General features: G+C 49.4%; 1 protein-coding gene across 4 annotated transcripts in view; it reads left to right on the top strand.

Moving 5' to 3' along the window:
- npy2rl (neuropeptide Y receptor Y2, like) overlaps positions 1–7931 on the top strand; it is a 26784-nt gene extending 18853 nt beyond the window's left edge. For all 4 annotated transcript variants that reach the window (XM_020622182.1, XM_020622180.1, XM_020622183.1 and 1 more), the window contains 3 exons: positions 3741–3906; positions 5797–5950; positions 6414–7931. In XM_020622182.1, coding sequence (XP_020477838.1) covers positions 3741–3906; positions 5797–5950; positions 6414–6986 — 893 coding nt within the window. In that variant the 3' untranslated portion in view covers positions 6987–7931. The remainder of the gene's footprint in view (positions 1–3740; positions 3907–5796; positions 5951–6413) is intronic.
- Positions 7932–17190: the final 9259 nt, after the last annotated feature.

Below are 17190 nucleotides of genomic sequence, written 5' to 3' on the forward strand. Positions count from 1 at the left end.
TAAACAGAGTGATGTGGTGTATGCAATTAAGTGTAGTCAGGAGTGTAACGACTTGTACATTGGTGAAACTAAGCAGCCGCTTCACAAATGCATGGCCCAACACAGGAGGGCCAACTCCAGTGGACCAGAGTCAGCAGTCCACCTCCACCTGAAGGACAAAGGACATTCTTTTGAGGACAGTGAAGTCCAGATCCTCTCCAGAGAACATCGCTAGTTTGAGAGAGGAGTTAAGGAAGCTATTTTTGTAAAAATAGAACACCCCTCACTAAATAGGGGTGGTGGACTAAGACACAACTTGTCTTCCATCTACAATCCTGTTTTGAGATCTCTGCCCAAACATGCCCACCAGGACAATAGGCGTCGGTCGACAGGGGAGGATTCAAAGACAGGTAACGACTCTCACCGATACTGGGCTGTAACGACTCAGTCGTTAAGGGACATTGTTGGGCATCAAAGGACTGAAACACCACCGAGGGGGATAAATATCTCTGACTCAACACCAGTCAGTCAGAACTGATGAAGCCTCTTGGATGAGAGGTGAAACGTCTTCGACCTAGAAATCTAGTCCAGTTGATTTTTTCTAAGGTCATTTCGGTTTACTATGACCTGGATGACTGAGAATCTGCACAGACACACTGAGTGTTTCTGTAAGTCCAGGTCATTCTAAACAACATCTCCATTCTTGTTCCAGGTTTGCTAACACCTGACTCCAAGTGACCTTTAGTGACATCAGAAGCCTGGTGCTGCTGTGGCTTTGTCCACCATCATATGTTTAATAGGTTTGTTTAATAAAGATCTGAAAGATCAGGATTGTTTGTGTTTTATCATCTTAGAAATGTTGTGACTTTGGTGAAGATCAGATCACATTTTATGTCCAGTTTATGCAGAAAACCAGGAAATTGCAAACAGTGCCATGACTTTTATTTGTGAGTGTGGATGTGCCTGGTAGTGAGGCTTCAAGACCAGGGAGAGAGACAGGATTCAGGACCACGGAGAGAGGCAGGATTCAGGACTAGGGAGAGAGACAGGATTCAGGACCATGGAGAGAGGCAGGATTCAGGACCACGGGCAGCGACAGGATTCAGGACCACTAACTGAGGCAGGATTCAGGACCACGGAGAGAGGCAGGATTCAGGACCAGGGAGAAAGGTTGGATTCAGGACCACTAACTGAGGCAGGATTCAGCACCACGGACAGTGACCGGTTTCAGGAAGGGCGTGTGCACCTCTCTGTGCCCCCGTGTTTATGGCTGTGACTAGTACAACCTAATGAGCAGTATGAGCTGACATTACTCTAACCGTCTCCCAGCTGGTTCAAATATTATCAATCGGTTCTTATCACACCCATAGTTTTGGGTCAGTAGGGCCAAGCTGCACCTACCAGTCAGCCAGAAGGTGCATTTCATTGATATGTGTTAGAATTAGGCAACATCTATCAGGTGTATTGATTATGACAGGAGAGACAAAGACCATTGGTGACGTATAAAGAGTGACAAAGTCCACGTAGGGAGGAAGTCTGGGGAGATTGTTTCCTGTTTCGACCTGACCTGGCGCCGTTGAATTAACCAGAGCACTAGTCTTGAATTCACGTGGTCATTAACACACACCTTAGACCATTTTTATGACATTAAATTTTGAGAAGCAGCTATATCACATGCTCACTGCTCCATTCACCCTCTCTCTGTTAGTATTTCCATTTCTTATTTTGGCAGTTTGTTTTCTCTGTCTTAAGCTCTGCCACTTTCCCCTGAGCTCTGTTGTCTCTCTCTGCCTTCAAGCATCACAGAAAGTAGGTCACATTATGGAAAGAGGCTCAGTGAGATCCCTTCACTTTAGCCTAACATCATGTGGAACAATGCCCTTATGTCAGATTTAATCATCACAGACTGACCTGCTTCAGAGGGTCGCAGACTGACCCCACGCTGCTTCTCAGGGACACTGGTCCAGTGTCCCTCCTGGACCCGTCATGCCTTAATTAGACATCTATTAAAGAAGGATGTGACTGAGACAGCTACAGCTGCTTACCAGCACTGTCCTGCACAACAATCAGTAGCTGATCAGTGTGCGCAGCAGGTGGTCCAGTCAGAGCAGGACTGAGACTCCTGACAGTGCTGTCAGTGGTCCATCATTGTCTTGTCAGTCCTCATGTGCAGCATGCAAATATGAAACCTGCAAAGATCCAAAGGAATTGGACTGAGGCGGTTGCCTCGCCCTGACCTGATCATTCACAGAAACCAGGCTCTTTCTGCTCCACAGGAGTGCTGAGGCAACATGAGAGGGAGGGAACAGTCTAATTACTGGAACGAGGCCTTGTTTACAGTTGCATGGATCCTAACCTGTCCCCATATCTGGAGTGTCCCCCAAGTCACTGCTCAGAAGAGGACATTTACTTAGTGGCAACACAGCTGCAGCGTGACCAGCGTTAAACTGATATTGTACTGTAGCAGCTACAGCGGCACTACAGCCACGTTAGGAATCCGTTAAGGCCGTTCAGATGGGAATCGGTGCACATTAAAGTCAAAGCAAAGTGGATGTGAATTTGTCTTGTGCCGTTTGTCAGCGGGTGCTAGTTGGTGCAGTTAGCGATGGAGGAAAATGAATGTGCTTCATAACATCTTTCCCTCGATGCTGTGAGCTGATGGGTGGTGTTGCCACTAAGCTTCATAACAGAAGCAATGGGAGGATGAGTTACGTAACGACGTGAGGACGTGGGGATGAAGATCAGGAGTAATGTGTCCTGATTATGAGACCTGTAGCTGCAGAGGTGGACGTGATCTGTTGGTCTGCACCTCTGTGTCACTCAGGACATTTCACTGTGCCGACCCTGAACCAGTGGTGATTATCAGAAAAGAATGACCAGTGAAGCAGTGTCTTGTTCTCTGTTCAACAGAGTGTGTGACGAGTCACGTGTGTGTGGTTATTGCTCCGAACAGCTCCGTTCACACATGACAACACATTGACAGCATTCACCTGCAAAATGTCACCACCAGCTACAAAGAGACCGAAAGGACGACAAGGCAGCGACCACACAGAGGGAAACAAGTACAGAGGGACACACAGTGACCACACAGCGACCACACAGTGACCACACAGCGACCACACAGAGGGAAACAAGTACAGAGGGCCACACAGTGACCACACAGAGGGAAACGAGTACAGAGGGACACACAGTGACCACACAGAGGGAAACAAGTACAGAGGGCCACACAGCGACCACACAGAGGGAAACGAGTACAGAGGGACACACAGCGACCACACAGAGGGAAACGAATACAGAGGGCCACACAGCGACCGCACAGCGACCACACGGTGACTCCAAACATTTTGTGTGTCGGTCTGTATGCTATCTGACACTACGGGTTTTAACAGACTGTCACTGATTGTGTATATGGGGGAGGAAGTAGAGGGTAGCTTCTCCAAAGAGAAAATACTTTCACAATAAGACTGGAGTGTGAGCTTGAGGAGAAACTTTGAGGGAGAATTCACCACTCACAACATGTTACACGAGGAATAGAAAGCGCCGAGCGAAGCGGGTGTGATTGATGAGAACTAGTTTCCAGATGTGTGTGGGTATGAATTTTCCCCTTTACAGCTGAGATGGAGACGCTGATCTGGTCATAAAGACGGGGTGTGATTAAAACCTGTCGAAGCAGCATCAGCACTTTGTCACTGGTTTCTCTTCTAAGTCTGTGTCTGATTCACATCGCCTCTTGCTGACTGTTCTGTCCTGTCACTCCACAGCCGACCTGCTGGTGAACACGCTGTGCCTCCCCTTCACCCTCGTCTACACGCTGCAGGGGGAGTGGAAGTTCGGCAGCGCCCTCTGCATCCTGCTGCCCTACGCCCAGGGGCTTGCCGTGCACGTCTCCACGGTGACGCTCAACGTCATCGCCCTGGACCGCCACCGGTGAGTCTTGGGGTAGACGGGGCAGGAGTTGAGGGAAGCTGTGAAAAATTCAGCAGCTTTGCAGAGTCATGTTTAGTCCTCAGCTGGAAGGAGGGCGCTGCTTTGACTTTACTGTCACACAGCATGTAAGTAGTTTACTGAGGAAACAGTGGCATCGTAACACAAACAGGGTTTGGTATTAGGGTTACACAACAGCCTCTCACCTTCAAGCCCAGTCAGCGACATGATTCTGTCGGCCTGAGCCACAGTAGGTGGTGGAAGATTTTATCAGCTGTACAAATACAATCAGGCAAACTACAGGACTACTACCATCCAGTGTTTGATAGAGATGACAAACCAGCCAATGGGGTGAACATCAGGAGCCCAGGAGCAGGAGATGAACCTCAGACCCATTTCTCCCTTCCTCTGCTTTTTCACACCGCTCCCTCCTCTCTGTCCTTCTCCTTTGCTCCTCTTCCTCTCTCTCTTCCATCTTTGTTATGGGGGACCCCCCCAGCCCAGGAGCAGCCTCCAAAGCCACGCTAACAGCTGGTTCAGTTTACTGATAATGGCACTAGTTTGTCCAAATGAAACAGATGATGGCTAAAAATAACAGAGCGGTGAAAGAGAAGCAGACTGTAAAGTTCAGGGAACCTGCAGAGCCGCTGATCAATCTGTTATGTCACACAATTGATCCATTTCTGATACAAAAGTATCGATTGGTGCAGCTTTTAGAATCCTTGACGAAGGCACAGCAACATGGTCCTTACATGGAGTCTGAGGTTCAGTCATCGTTTCGTTTCCTGAGTTTGGTACAAGCCAAAATGCTGATGTTTCAAAATCTGCTCATATTTAACAAACTTCACTACAGAAACGTTGCCTCTACGCACAGTGTGCGACTAGCTGAGCAGTTATCACAGGAAACAGAGGTAGATTAGCACGAAGTGCAAGTGAGTCTGGCAGCGTTGTTTAAATCAAACATCAATATCAGTAAAGCACCACACAAAGAAACCTGCCCCACACACTCTCACAAACACAACAAAATGACAAATTAAGACATAAACTTTGTGCAGCACAGAACAGGACAGAAGCCTTTGACTCATACTTGTACAGAGGTCAGACCTCAGGTCCTCTCTCTGTATCAGCCAGGACTGACCAGGTCTCTGATCCACCCTGCACACAAACAGCCAGGCGGCTGCCGGGGCCCCACAGACACCCAGGCACAGCCGAAGCACACTGTGCCGCTCGGCCAGTTACGGGCTGTAAATTTACTGCTCTCTGAGAACAAGTGTAATGAGTTCAGAGGCATAAAACACCTGCAGGTTCACTCTGAGCTGTGGAAGCTCCAGTCCTAACCACTGTACCTGACTGTGCTGTCCCAGTTTGGACTGTAGACGGGTTTACAAGCTTTAAAAACAAAACATCTGTCTGACTTCTGTGGCTGACATGACCAAAACAGATCTGACAGCGCTAGATTTACTGGAATGTAGCAGGGCGGCACGGTGTCGCAGTGGTTAGTGCTGTCGCCTCACAGCAAGAAGGTCCCGGCTTCCTCCCATAGTCCGAAGACCTGCAGCTTAGGTTGACTGGAGACTCTGAGCTGCCCCTTGGAGTGAGTGGTTGGTTGTCTAAATGTCAGCCCAATGATGGACTGGCGACCTGTCCAGGGTGGACCCCGCCTCCTGCCCAGTGTCAGCTGGGATTGGCTGCAGCCAGGAATAAGTGGTAGAGATGATGGATGGATTGCTGCTCTTTAGCCTCTACCTGTTTTTGTATCACTGCTTTCAGTCAGGTTTCACACAGCTTTGTCAGAGTCCCAGTGAGGAGCCGGATCCCTGGTGACCTGTGGATCCTGGAGGAGACCAGGGTTCAGGTTCTAGCTTATATTTGTTGTGTTGTTGTGTGTTTCAGGTGCATTGTGTACCACCTGGAGACCAGGATGCGGAAGGACGTGTGTTTCGGGGTGATAGCGTTCACCTGGGTGCTGAGCGCTGTGCTCGCCAGCCCTCTGGCCATCTTCAGAGAGTACGGCTCCTTCACTCTGGAGCCTGGACACACCATACAGGTACACACACACACACACACACACACACACACACACCCCTGTAGGCCATGTGCATGTCAGCCCCTTCACTTCCCTCCTCACCCATCTCTGATCTTTGTGCTCGTTTCCCACTGCCCTCCACATCCCTCTCTTTCCCACGTCTCCGTCCCTCCACATCCCTCTCTTTCCCACGTCTCCGTCCCTCCACATCAGGTTTTGTACAAACTTGTCCAATTCAAGGTTCGTATCGTAACAGAAGACGTGACCAGTAAAAACTCGCTGAAATCAAACCGACAAAGAAAACATGAGGGTTAATTCCCTCATGTTTTCTTTGTCGGTTTGATTTAAGCATGTTGAAATAAAATGCACAGATAAACAATGCGGTAAAATAAAGGTTTAACGTTTACGTTTGGATCATAAACTACAACTAAACTAAACTGTAGTTGATGTACGTCTCTGTTTCCCTCCCTCTGCCTGGTCCCAGGTGTGCACGGAGAAGTGGCCTGGTAAAAGCACCGATGGCACCGTCTACAGCATCGCCATGCTGATTCTGCAGTACTTCCTGCCGTTGTCCATCATCTCCTTCGCCTATGCCCGCATCTGGTCCAAACTGCGCGGCCATGTCAGCCCAGCAGAGAGCGTTGGCAACAGCGGCGCAGGCTCCGAGCGTCACCGCCGGCGCCGCAAGACCACCAAGATGCTGGTAACCATGGTGGTGGTGTTTGCCGTCAGCTGGCTGCCCTTCCACGCCTTCCAGCTGGCCACAGACATCGACAGCACAGTGCTGGACATGCGCGACTTCCACCTGCTTTACACTATCTTCCACGTGGTTGCCATGTGCTCCACCTTCGCCAACCCGCTGCTGTATGGCTGGATGAACCGCAACTACCGCGCTGCCTTCCTCGCCGTCTTCAAGTGTGCCAGGGGAGGGGAGAAGGGGAGGGGTGGCCGGCTGGACAGCATCCACCCCACTGGTGGAGGAGGAGGGAGAGCAAAGAAGATAGTGCTGGAAACCCAGGATGTGGTGTCCACCTGCCTGAACGCCACTGACGTTTGAGAACCTGAGGGCGGTGGAAATGGGAGGTGGGGGGTTGGAGGAGATGAGGAGAGGAAGGAAAAGAAATCAAGTGAGGAAATCTTCTGTTCCCCAGAAGACAACAACAGAAACCAGACAGAAACAGAGGGGAGGGAAAGCTGCAGGGAGAAAATGGAAACGACGGGGAGACCAGCAGGGGAGGGGGGTTAAAGGGTGCCTGGAAGGCAGACAATAGGCGAGGAGGCGTGCATGAGCTGGGATTAGAAGAAGAGCCGCTGAATGACTCGAGGCCTCGAGTACTGCTGCTCTGAGGATGTGACCACATCCTGATGGAGGACTGTTCAGCTAACGTGACCCTAGAGGTGAGACGTCAGCGTTTCATGTGAAGCTTTGTCATTGTTTCCTCGACGCTGACAAAAAGTGTAAACACAAACTTTGTCAGAACAGGTGAGGCACATTTAGCTTGTATGTTGACAACAGGGCAGCGTCTGAGGCGGGTGGCATGGGCCGAACCCGTGACTTTCAGCAGCAGCAGCTGGTTGTCCACGTTTCCTGAAGTCAGAGGCCGCTGGGCCCGGTTCAGAGCCGAGGAGGAGCTCTGTGAAACCTCAATGTTACATAATGAAAATGTGCTTTAGTCTGATTCAGATTATACAGGAGAGACTTTGTTGTTCATTTCATTTTTAAAGATGAAGGACAGAGAGCAAAGGAGCAGAAGAGGAAGCAACGATGAGGATCAGTGGGAGGCGGGAAAAAGTGAAACGACCAGGCAGCAGAGACAAGATCCTCACTTAGCAGTGGACAGATGAGTCTAAAAGTAAAAAGCTAAGTGATGTGTTTCATCACTGAGTTTGCTTTTCTGTTCATTTTGACTGGTTAGACGCAAGGAGAATCCCAGTTCCACTAACTGGAGGAGAATCCCAGTTCCACTAACTGGAGGAGAATCCCAGTTCCACTAACTGGAGGAGAATCGGAGAATCCCAGTTCCACTAACAGTTCCACTAACTGGAGGAGAATCCCAGTTCCACTAACTGGAGGAGAATCCCAGTTCCACTAACCTCATACACGTTTCCTTCACTTGTCTTTTCCTTGTGTCTTGGTCCCGCCCACCTAGGATGCACCGACAAACCGCTAGGGGAGAGGAACCAAGGAAACACATTTTAACTGTCATGTGACACCCGTTCCTCCTCGTCATGTGAAGTGTCCAATCACAAACTGATTTCCAATAAAGGGGCGTGTCACTCATGGTGAGACCATGTAACTGATCAACTATCAGCTACCTAGACTGGCCATCGTAGCGATCCACTGCTAGCAATGTTAGCGTTGTAGCTAAGGTGGCGTCATTTAGCACAGCGCCCCTGGAGGTTTGGAGGGGGAGGTACTGTGCTGACCAGTGTGTGAGGCCCTTGTCTTATTACCAGAAAGTGGGACCCAGCTGACATTGGTCAGGTGTGATTGATGTGATTTCCACCTCCACCCATGTGTTTGGGCTTCGCCATGCACACCACCCACAACACCCACCCCACATCAGGCTCCTTCCAAGCTTCCCCCACCGCGGAGCTGCTACCTGTGGCTGGTGTGTGATGATTTCCAGGACAAGTCATGTAAAATATCGGATTCTCATTGAGCCCACTTGCTGCCCTCTGGGTGTATTTCCTACCAACATGACATCATCGCTGCCGTGGGGCGAAGTCTCCTCCCACAGATTGTTGCCTTTTCTCACATACACAGTAAAACCCTGCAGCTAATAGCTCTGTGCACATTAGATTCATTGTTCAGAAAAGTTATTACCAAAAGTCGTTTTCTGTATGTTTAAACTTGAATTGCCTGACTGTCGTTACAGCTCTGTTTCCTGTGACAGCGAATTCAACTTGATGTAAACAAGCTGAATAATCTGCTCGGTGTGAATGTACAGAACAGCAGTTACCAGTTTTAACCAGTAAATAAACTAACAGATAGAAAACTAAAGCTGTCATCCTGTTGTAATAAGGGGGAATCCTTCATTGTCCTGGTTTTAACCTCTGTGTCCCTCAGTCTGCAGATCCTCTTCATGTCTGAGCTCTGCTTCCTTGCACCGAGCTTTAGCAGCAGGTGTCTCCTCTCCACTGTCCTTCACTGTAAACATGCCTGAAAAGGGTCAAAGCGCTGTCTTCCTCCAAGGACGGACAGATAAGAATGTCTTTTACTGAACGCAGTCACAAACACTCTTGGTGGTAACGACCAGTTAAAGGATTTCTAGTCAGGTTTTGGAGCTGGGTCCATGCAGCAGCTGCAGGTGTGAACCGGCTCAGTCATCCTCCATCAGCCCGGTACACCTCACTGTGACCCACAGACACGGGTTATAAATCCTATTTGGTTATTCATTCTAAGATTTTCCAATGAGGACTTTTGAATTTGAGCTAAAAGCCCAGAACCTGAGCCCTGGGGAGGTTTTACTTTCATCTGTGAGTGTAGTCATTACCAGGAGGAGACCACACAGAGAAGTGGGGACATTTAGGAAACAGACACCTCGTCTGATAACAAGTACCTCGTTTTTAAGCCCATCAAAGTTCAGTTGAATTCAATACATTGTTTATCATGTCAACGCAGCTGATGAGGATTTTAGTGTTTAGCACGTAAAACAAAGTATAAAGCTACAATGACGCCATTAAACCACACCAGCTGTTAGAAACTGTCTGCCATTAAAAACCTATAGAACATTTCAAAATTTAAGAGTTAGAAAGGGAACGGCCTCTGGTTCCTGCCCCCGGTAGTCCTGGTTCCTGGTTCCTTGCCCCTGGTGTAGTCCTGGTTCCTGGTTCCTGCCCCTGGTGTAGTCCTGGTTCCTAGTTCCTCGCCCCGGTAGTCCTGGTTCTTGGTTCCTGTCCCCGGTAGTCTTGGTTCCTGCCCCTGGTGTAGTCCTGGTTCCTGCCCCTGGTAGTCCTGGTTCCTGCCCCCGGTAGCCCGGGTTCCTGTTTCCTGCCCCCGGTGGTCCGGGTTCCTAGTCCTGGTTCCTTGCCCCTGGTGTAGTCCTGGTTCCTGCCCCTGGTGTAGTCCTGGTTCCTGGTTCCTGTCCCCGGTAGTCCTCTAAGAGACGGGGGCCTGTAGACTCAGGTGTTGTGGAGCGTTTCTTCTCGGTGTACTGTCAGAGTGATGTCAGGTCCAGTTTATCAGCTCCTTCCTGTTATAAGCATATGAAGAAGAGTGGAAAAGGGATTCTGGCAAGTCAGTGAGACACGGAGACGACCAGTGACCAGTCTCCCACAGAAATCCCCTGAGCTGTACAGGAAGCATGTGCCTACATCCTTATGTTTTAGGTGCCAGCTCATGAAACAAATACATTTATGTTGTGCTAAAAGCTTCAGTGTGTTGTTGCCACCAGGACAAAGGTTTTTCATGTTGAGATACGTTTTATTATCACTATTTTTACCACTTTATCTGGTTAGATGACAAAATGTTCTGAGTATTTCTCTGAAGAATCGTTCACACAGAATTTAGCAGCTACCCGATGCAGAGTTAGAACAGTTGTCAGAGAAGTGGACCTGGACCTGAACCAGGGAAGCCCACACCAGACCGACGGTGAACTGCAGGATGTGGACAGCTGAGTGAAAACTAGATTCACAGGAGGAAAATGTCTTAATTACTTCTGTAATGGGGAAGTTCTGATTTGCAAGTTGCCATGGTAACCACTTTATCTCGCTATCCTCTCAAACGTCCTAAGAGGTGTGTGTGTGTGTGTGTGTGTGTGTGTGTGTGTGTCCCACTGCTGTCTGCACACATTACACAGGACTGTGTCTGTGTGAGAGGCGGTGGGAGGAAGAGACACCTGCAACCTATAAAACTCCTTTAGAGGAGCTATGATCGGTGAGCGTTCACTTCCTGGTTACTGCCGGTAACAAGAGAGGAGCCGGTGAAACCACAGATCTTCAGTCATTCGCTCATCCTCCTGGACGTACTGGTGCATGTGACCCACAGAGGTGGTGGCCAGAGACTGACTGGACCCTAATAAAACAAGAGGTACCAGCCTGTGCCACACAGCTGACTGATAACAAGCTGTAACCAGACTCCAGTGTTTGTTCAGTCAACAGTATCAATTACAGGACGGAAACAATTCCCAGTATGCATTGACACCAACCAATAGAGCCCAGCTGGCGCTTGCACATCTCTCTCACCCCATCCTCACCGCCCTCAGCACAGGCACCACTGACTGACTGAGTGCTGAGATCTGTGGAGAAAATCCCCGGGGCCTCACATCCACCCACCGAGGACCCGGCCTACAAACGTACCTTGTCGAAGGCCGAGCCCTCAGCACTGGCACTGGCTGCTACCTGCTGGAAGGAGGTATCGGGCCGGTTCTGCAGAGGTTTCCTCCCCACTGACTGTAGAACAGGGCAGAGCTGTTGGAATGTGTGTGTAACAATGACTGGAATTGTTTTTAATCAGTTGATCTCTTTAACACAGCCTTACTATTTATTAAATTCTGGTTTTAATTCCTCATTCTGATGTGCAGACTTGCTCTGTGACGCCAGGTCATGCTGCGTTGGCCTGCTGGCAAACAGCTGAGTGACAGTAACGTGAGTCTTGAAGCTGTCGGTCAGTCGTCTGAGGTTCAGTGTGGCCGTTTTGTCATTACAGATTCTGGCCTGACTTTTGTTGCTTCCTGTGTTTGAACTGCGGCTAAAGCACATCTGACCAAACAGCGTCATCCTCAGCTGGAGGGGCTGCTCTTTGCTCTAACAGGAGGAGACAGCGCTGTGGTTTAGGGCTTCATCTGTCCCGGGCCCCGGGCCCCTGCTGTTCAGCTGATTGTTTAATGGGAGGATTTTGTTTGTGACGTTCTCCCTGCGAGGCCCAGATGGTGATGGCGCCAGAGGATTCACTTTTGACCTCCTCCTCCATGGGTACTGTTAACTCGATGAGGCCTGCTCCTCCCAGCAGGTTTCACAGCCACGACCAGGCCCCGCTCTCACTCCAGTACAAGTTCCTGGTTTCAAACTCTTCACCTCCCTGGAGAAAAGCACTTTGTGCTTGAGGAAGTTGATTTGAGCAGTTTACTGCTCTTTTAGCACATTAACTCCAGAGCTTTTGTTGCTGACCAGGTGTTATTTCATTTGATTTTGCTATGAAAATCATCTTTAAGGTAAAACAATCAGACTGTGTCCACTGGGCTGAAACCTGCAGACATGTTGACAGAGTTCCAGCTGAAACAGGATCGTGGCACCAGAGCTGTACAGACTGGCTCATCAGCTTGAGCTGCACACAGACACACACGGGGTTATGGCCTGGTCAGGTGTTTCTCCATGTGTTCCCTGTTGTCGCTGCTACAACGTGTGTCTGGCTTTTTATCCTAGAGCTACTGGTTGGACGTGGCGACAGAGTTGTCAGCCTGTGTCCGTCGGCTCAGTAGCGCGAGCTTGTCCTTCATGTGTTGCAGCAAAGACAAAGCAAACGTTCCACAGAGTGTAGTTGGTGTGCGAGAGCGGCCCTCAGGTTCATTCACACTCAGTTCTTTAAAACGTGACGATCCTGTGGTGGCGTCCTGAGCCGCTCCAGTGCTGCCAGCCGTGGTAAACGAATACAAACACACAGATTCATCCAGACACATGTCAAGGTGTCTGACAGTCCTGAGCTTTCAGGTCTCTCCTGTGAGCTCATCCTGGTTCTGCAGTTTGATGTAGGAAAAGTCAAACAAGTAGCTGTGTGAAGAATAAAAACCACAGCTTGAGAAGGAAGTTGGTCCAAAACACTTCTCCACTTGGTTTTAATCGCTCTGAGACCTTACACATCAGCACGTTGACGCTGTTCTGCCAAACAGAAGTTGGTCCAAAACACTTCTCCACTGTTTTAATCGCTCTGAGACCTTACACGTCAGCACGTTGACGCTGTTCTGCCAAACCCGCTTTGTGTCTCTTTGTAGTCGTTTGTTTGACTTTCCAACAGGAAACACTGTCACTCCATAGGGTGCTCTGGCCCAGGGGCCCCCCGGCACCTCGGCCCCCAGTCGACCTGTCCAGTGATCCGGCCATGGCTGACAGTGATTAAAGCACCAGGCAGCTAATGAAACAACAGGGGCTTTGTTGTGGTGTCCAGGACTGGAGCTGTTGGATGTTTGTGAACACGTCGTAGTGTTGTTGGTTGATGGAGGGATCGCTGCAGTGACCTCTGTCCACCGGGAGCTCCTCATGACACACATGGATTTTCAATCTGCAAATCAGTTTCCTGAGTGTAACAGCTTTGTCAGTGCCAGTGAACGTTTTGGAGGCCATTTTTAAAAGCCTGTGTTCTTGTCCAACTGCTGCACACGTCAGGTAGGGAGCCGCCATCGCTGCTGGGGGGGAGCAGGAACTAAAGTTGGGAAGTAAACACTCGTGATCCAAGTTACTGACTTTCAGTCAAATGGAAAATCAGTCTGTGCTTTCAGGGAGGTGTCTCAGGATTGATTACCAGGAAAGGCTTTGGCATTTCACATCATTTATGGAACTCTGATGGTGGATGGTGACGGTGGCTGACTGTTTTTGAAGTAAAACAACTTCCTGCTGTGTCCTGCAGCTCAGATACGTGGTTTCTTACAAGAAAGTCAAATAACAGAACCGGTCCTCCATCAGTCGCCTCATTTCCAACATGGCAACAAGGACGTGTCAGACTGTGTCAAACCTTAGCAACAGGGCCTGGGATAAAATAACCCTAAGCCTTGGAAAGTGGAAGAGGGTGGAGGTTAAAGGTTTAGTCTTTTACACAAAGTGAAAAGTGGTTTCTAAGTGGAGATGATGGCAGGCTTGGCCACGTCAGCATGTGGGACATAACACCTCAGACCAATGGAAGCACAGTGAGGTGCAAGGTAAGTCCGTGCAGAGTTCAGATGTCCCCACAGAGGTGGAGAGTCCAAACTAGAAGTCATTAGGTTAGCCATGACGCACACTGGAGCCCCCTATGGGCCTGCCCTGCTGCAGTAGGATGGATGGTAAACAAACTGCCCAATGAATTATAACTGAATGAATTACGTTCTATGCTTTGTTTTTACTGAATAGCAGTTTGTAACATTTCACCAACGTGAGGATAACAGGTGCTCACTTCCTCAGCGGTCGGTTTCAGGGCTAAGATCCAAGTCAGGCTCAGGATACTTCAGGATACACATCACAGTGTGTTGACAGAGGTACAGAGTTGCCACAGTCGCCTCTGGTGGCCTACACACCTAAATCAACAGGTTTCACCCGGCGTCTCACAGACAGGATTTCCTGCAGCTGTCAAAGGAAACCAGACACCCGCAGAGACTCAGCAGAAGAAATGAGATAGTTTCAAACAGTTCAGTCACTGAGTTTCTGTTCAGCTTCTCACTCTTGTTCTCCATCACCACACCCCCGTTTTCTGCCTGACATCCATCACCTGCCTGTGAGCACTAATCATCCGTCCCTGTCATCGTTCCCCTTTTCCCACCTGACCCCACCTCTGCAGGAAGCTCTGCACTGACAAATCACTTGTGGTGGGTGAGTTGTCCTGATAGTGCCTGAGGGCTGGGACCAGGTGAAGGAGCTTGGGTTGTTTAGGACTGAGGCTAAGACGGGGCGTTTGGCCCACAGGTGGATAGTCACTGGATGTTTCTTTAATGAGCTTCTTCCCACCAGGACAAACATTTTCTAACGTTCGTCCTTCAGTAGAGCCTCATCTGATCCACCTGTGACTCAGGAAACTGTCTGTGGATGGACCTTTCCTCCTCATCCTCCTGCTTCACTAATGCTACTAGTAAATTAAAGTGTTTATTATGATGTATAAAACACATAAGTGAGGTGCCGCCGCTGCAGTAAATCCTTAATAAGGTCACTGCAGAGTGCTCGGCGCTGTGCCACCCTTAATCTCACACTTCATTATCAGTGGCTCTGGTTCATTTAAAACACTTGCTGACCTTCTGGTCTCGTGGTGGAACTAATTACCTCCCAAAGGCCAGATGAAGACAAGAGGACACGCACACAGTCCCCAGCCAATTAGACTTCTCCCGGTCAGCCGGTCGGCCTCCCCGCAGCCTCTGAGCAGGCGTGAACACGTTTAGAGAGTTTCCCAGGACGGCTGGCGTTGCCCTGGTTAACGGCACACTGGGTTTGTAAGTCACGTAGAGGCCGTTCTCATGTCGCCATCAGTGAGCACAACATTGGGCTGATTTGAACCTCAGAACAAAACGAACGTGGTCCATCCAGAGGTGTGGTCCATCCAGAGGTGGGGGCCCAGGCTAAGACGATCCGGCCACTGCTAAAATTGCCTTGGGTTCAGTCTGAGACTGCATTACCTAAAAGACCAGACCTGTTGCATTTTACTGGTTTCAGTGGTTTGTCTCCACCTGAGGTTGGCTCGGGGTTGCAGGAGACATGAGGACATCCCACCATGAGGTCACTCAGAGCTGCTTCAGATGGGCCAGACTCATTTCCTGTGCCAGTCATATATTAACTGTCTGATGAAAAATCATTACCAGTTTCTTTCTTCTGTTGTTTTCTGCAGCTCATTGACTCCAGCGGTGATTTGATGATGTAGTGCTTTGTCTTGTCACCCGGGTGGATGAACCTACAGACCCAGGTCTCACTCAGAACGTAAAAGAGTGGACTGAACTTTGACCACGGTCACACGAAGCGTTGTAACTTTCCCCATTTGGACAAGAGGCTTTTATTTTTCCTGCTCTGTTTATAGCAGCGTCACTAAAGATGATTCATGGCTTAAGTTTCAGGTGTTACAGCTCCGACCAGTTATGGACAAAGAGTGACTGGATGTCCAGTGTGGAAATGTGTTTCTGGACTTTATGGGGACGGACCCTTTAAAATATTTGGACTGTAATAGTGAACTGAAATGAAGTGAGACCAGTGGCTGCCTGGGAGGTAGGAGAGTCATTTCAAACCTCGTGACCACTACAGCAATACAATACACAACACTGCAGTAAAACAGGAAGGACGCTGCTTTATGTAAAGACCAGGCTCCAGGTGTTGAGTCATGAGGGTGACGACAAACACCTGGATCAGCGGAGACGGTGTTTGGTCCTCAAAGGGCAGTTTGATGGTCAAGACTCGGATTTAACGCAGTCCAGTGTTCAGGAGTGAATCATGTGAGCGTGGGTGTGTGTGCGGACACGAGCGAAGCCGTGCGTGAAGTCGGGAACATTAGTTTAAAGCTGAAACACAAAAACCCGTCCCATCAGCACGGTCCTTTATCTCATTACATGCACTCGTGCACACGCACAGAGTGAGACCGTTTGTGAAAGATGTTCCTCTATCTTTGTGAGGACCACAGCTATGGTTAACCAACTGTCTACCCGGGACACTTGGACACCAGGTCTGTGGGGACCAGCTGAAATGTCCTCGGTGTCCTCACAATGATGGTTTACACACAGAAATACGTACACGTACACACACGTTCGCTCTGTAACGGATAGTACACATCTGTCTCTTTTACGTGCACACTCAGACACGCACACGCCCGTCTCCATCAGTCAGCTCGGACCTAACGTGTGTAATGATGCGCACGAGTTTCATTTAGAAAAGTGATGAACATAATGATGGAGCGTCGCCTCGTGCGCGTCGAGGCCCGTGTACAAACCGGTTGGCTGTGATTTATTCAATCTGTTTATCAATGCACGTTTTCAAACACGTTCAGGACCGTGCGCGTCTACTGTGCTATTAGACGTGCTCTGTGTGTGTGACGTAAAATAAAACTATCCAGATGGAAACAGATGTTTGTTTCCACGTAACGTGTTTCTTTTCCCGCGCTATGTGATTATGAAGCTGGTCAAGTGTAAGACACGTGACACAGTGAATCCGCGTGTCTTCTCACACGCAAACCCACAGCAGATGAGACGCACCCGGGTCGGAAATGTGTGAAAAATACCGGGTCACCCGCTCCGTTGTGCGTCAAACACACAAACCAGAGGTGAAACGTCGTGCACACACACTTCGCCTGTTCACGTCCTCGGAGCAGCTGCAGACTGAGACCTTTGGCTTCAGCCCTTCTCCACGGTCACGTTATGAGGTGGGAGTCAACTTGTCCTCTTGGTAAGAAGGATGGACGGAAGTGGACAAAGTGACTTCCTGTCACATGATTACACAGACGAGGAGACATGTTGTCAAACAGCAGCACTAACAAGAACATGAGTAAACACTGAGACACACGAGAGGCAGCCTCACTTTAACTGTGACACACGCACACGCACAGGGGAGGCTGAAGATTAAAAATGCATTAAAAGTCAATTAGCATCCTGCTGAGGCTCTGCAAT

This window comes from Monopterus albus, unplaced genomic scaffold, assembly GCF_001952655.1.
Source record: "Monopterus albus unplaced genomic scaffold, M_albus_1.0 scaffold274.1, whole genome shotgun sequence".
NCBI classification, from domain to species: Eukaryota; Metazoa; Chordata; class Actinopteri; order Synbranchiformes; family Synbranchidae; genus Monopterus; species Monopterus albus.